Source organism: Bufo bufo, chromosome 2 (genome assembly GCF_905171765.1).
Source record: "Bufo bufo chromosome 2, aBufBuf1.1, whole genome shotgun sequence".
NCBI classification, from domain to species: domain Eukaryota; kingdom Metazoa; phylum Chordata; class Amphibia; order Anura; family Bufonidae; genus Bufo; species Bufo bufo.
In genome coordinates, this window is record NC_053390.1 from 326,937,620 (window position 1) to 326,940,927 (window position 3,308).

Sequence of the window (3,308 nt, forward strand, 5' to 3'; positions counted from 1 at the left end):
ACGTGATGTCATGGGCCTATGGTAAGCTGCAAAAAGGCTGCGGCGCTCCACTCAGATGATCTGCGGGGGGTCCAGGGTGTCAGAACACACCGATCCAGAGGATAAAAGAAGTCAGAAAACCTCTTTAAAGGACTTCTCTCATCTCGAGATTTCTGGGATATTGCTAGAATATGCCACAAATATCCGATAGGTGCGGTTCCCACTTCTATCTCCAGAATGGGGCCCTCTAAGTGAAGAGCAGTTGTGCAATTGTGGCCACTCTCCATTCACCGCTATGGAGGTTCTGAAACACTCTGCTATTTCTGGCTGTCCAGTAGCGGAGAGAGAGGCACGAGCGGCTACTCTCCCTTCACTTCTGGGGCCCCCGCTCTGGAGATAGAAGCGGGTCCCAGACATTTGAGGCCTATCCTAGTGATGTGCCACAAACCTTGAGATGAGAATACCCCTTTAATATTTCCCATGCCTCTTGACTCCACTTCTGGCTCTGTAGGACCATTACATGTGGCTGTTCCCTCAAAGGGACTTTCCAAGATTGTCAAAAAAATTGTGAGAAGGACAAAATGGCATACAATCACAAAGGAGCTCCAGTGGTGCCCCTTAAGGGGTCTCTGTTTACCTTGTTGAAGGGACTACGTACCCGTCTAACCCACAAAACCAAAGTCAATGACAGCGGTGGTCACGTGGGTAGACGGGCACATCATGGCCGCAGAAAAGCAAAGATTCAACAAGTGAGTTGTTTTATGCCATTCCCTTCCTGTGGCAATTTGTATACGCTATTAGAAAACCCCCTTGAAGGGCATGTTCACATCTGCATCGGAGGCTCGGTGACCAGCGGACAGAAACGTCCTAAATGCAGAACTTTTTTTCTCCTTTTAAAAAATGTTCTCTCAGACGGAAACGGAATGGAAGCCATTCTAGTCAGTGTGATCTGTTCTGTGCTGAATCGGGCACTTCTGTGATTTTCATTCTGGGAACTAGATAGAGAACTGCCCTAAAGTGAGGGAGAAGAATTCATCTGTGCAGCAATGGGGGCTTCGCAGCTTCTTCCTATACTATATGTATTATACATCCATTTCTTTATTGTACTGAAGTGACTGAGGTTGCAGGGATGGGAGGACTTTCTGTCATCTTCTCCTCATCTCCCCCACCCTGCGCTCCATCCATCACCATCCCCCTACACGAGATCTCACACACAAAAAAAGTTTCAACAACAAGCTGCCGGGCCAATGGCAGGAGGAGACCCGGGAAAGGGGCCGAGCAAAGGGCGAGGAGATGAGGAGAAAAGCAGCGGCAGCCGCTAGACGAGCCTGGCTGAGAGGGGAAAGCCGCAGCTCCGGGCACCGCTTCTTCTTCAGAATGAGGGCACCGTGTGTGCACACAGCGTGGCAGACATTTCCCGCACTTTACTGACACGGGAGCCCGAGCGTCCTCCTCCCCCTGAGCACATCCCTGTGGATGGGACCGCTCTCCTCACACTGCCTGGAGGGGCAGGACTACAGAGCCCAGTGATGCCATCTGCATGAGAATACCCAACGCAGCGACATGAGCCTCCGGGCACCGGGCGGACGCTGGAACTACTGACCGCGCCGGATTGGATGCTGTGAGGGGACCTGCGCCCCATTGTGCTCGGCATGGCTGCAGGATGCGGGCTGGTGTACGTGCTGCTGCTGCTGGCTTCCCTGCTGGTCCAGTCCTGGGGCAGGATGATCTGCTGGCAGGCCATGCTAACGTGCGACATGGAGGAGCAGTGCAGCTTCGCCTACCGCCAGTACACCCAGGCGTGTGAATCGGTCCTTGCCGGGGAAGCCGCGTACGACCCGAGCAAGCGCCGCTGCCCCAGCCACTGCATCAATGCCATCATCCAGCTGAACAGCACCAAGGCCGGGCCCGCCCTGGAGGACTGTGACTGCGCCAATGACGACGTGTGTAAGGCCACCAAGCGGTCCATCGAGCCGTGCATGCCGCGGACCAGCGGGAGCCCAGGTCGCGGGGCGGTGATTGGCTGCACGGCGGCGCGGAGGCTCTGCGAGAGGGACTTCCGCTGCTCCAAGTCCATGACAGACTACCTGCGGTACTGCGGGCCGCTCTTCAATGGTGTGAACTGCCCCAACAGCTGCATGGCGGTCATATCGGAAATGATAACGCAGCCCAAGGCGCTGCTGCTGAACGAGTGCGTGTGTGACGGCATGGAGCGGGCCATCTGCGAGTCCATCAAGGACAGCATGGTCCGCCTGTGCTTCTCCTCAGACGGGGGTCCCAGCAGCAGCGGGGAGTCGGACGATGACTTTGATGAGGATTACGACGACCCCTCCAGGCCCACCCTGCCAAGCAGTGGTGCCCTCCGTGCTGTGCCCACCCTATGGACATGTATAGTGCTGCTGGTGCTGCAGGGCTACAAGTGACTGTCCTGGACTCGCCTGCTTCCCAAAGTGCTCCTTACCATGGACATAGATGTACTCAGCCCCCCAAATCCGCGGCCGATCGGATGGGAATGACGTCGCCCCATGAGAGGCACACTGTATGGAACGGTCAATCAATGTGACCTAGAGCCACCATGAAATAGATATTGGGTTGGTTTATTGTATGGACACGTCAGCTGGCCCTAAGGCCCCATGCACACGACCGGCTCTGCGAAATACGGATTCCAGCCGTGTGCACGCCGCAGCTTCTTTTGTAGAAACGCCTATTCATGTTCTCTTATTTGCGGAAAGGTCGCCTGGGTGCGGACAGCACGCAGATGACATCCACGTGCTGTCCGCATTTTTTGTGGGCCCCTGTGCGATCTGCAAAAAATGCGTTTGTGTGCATGAGGCCTAAGCATACTGCAGGGTTGTTGCGCTCGTTCCATTCATCTGAATTGGGCTTGCGGAAATCTACGCACATACTGCTGGAACGGCCCCATTCACATGTATGGAAGGGGTTGTCAGTGACAGCAAACCTACCTGGTGTGGTCATGCCTAAGGCCTCTTGCACACGAGCGTGTGCGCCCCGTGGCCGTGCTTGCTGCACGAACACCCACCGTGGGGCAGCGGATCACGGACCCATTCTCTTTAATGGGTCCGCGATCCGGCCGTTCCACAAAAAGATAGGACATGATGCGGAATGCGCACTGGCACGAATGCACACAGAACGGTGCCCGTGTATTGTGGATCTGCAAATGTGGTCCGCAATACGGCCACGGAGCGCACATGTTCGTGTGCAATGAGCCTAAAGCCTCATTCACACAGTCAGAGTTCGGTCAGTGATTTCCATCAGTGATTGTGAGCCAAAACCAGGATTGGAGCTACGCAGACATAAGGTACAAGGGA

The 3,308-nt window shown here is 55.2% G+C and overlaps 1 protein-coding gene across 1 annotated transcript; it reads left to right on the top strand.

The window, feature by feature from the left end:
- The first annotated feature begins 1,222 nt into the window (after window positions 1–1,222).
- On the top strand, window positions 1,223–3,070 carry GAS1 (growth arrest specific 1). The gene has a single exon (XM_040417002.1). The coding sequence runs from the start codon at window positions 1,632–1,634 to the stop codon at window positions 2,400–2,402; it is 771 nt and encodes a 256-aa protein (XP_040272936.1). The 5' UTR covers window positions 1,223–1,631; the 3' UTR covers window positions 2,403–3,070.
- Window positions 3,071–3,308: the final 238 nt, after the last annotated feature.

What these genes read in the sequence shown, in the direction of transcription:
- GAS1 (XM_040417002.1), top strand. Translation starts at nt 1,632, where the DNA reads ATGGCTGCAGGATGCGGGCTGGTGTACGTGCTGCTGCTGCTGGCTTCC.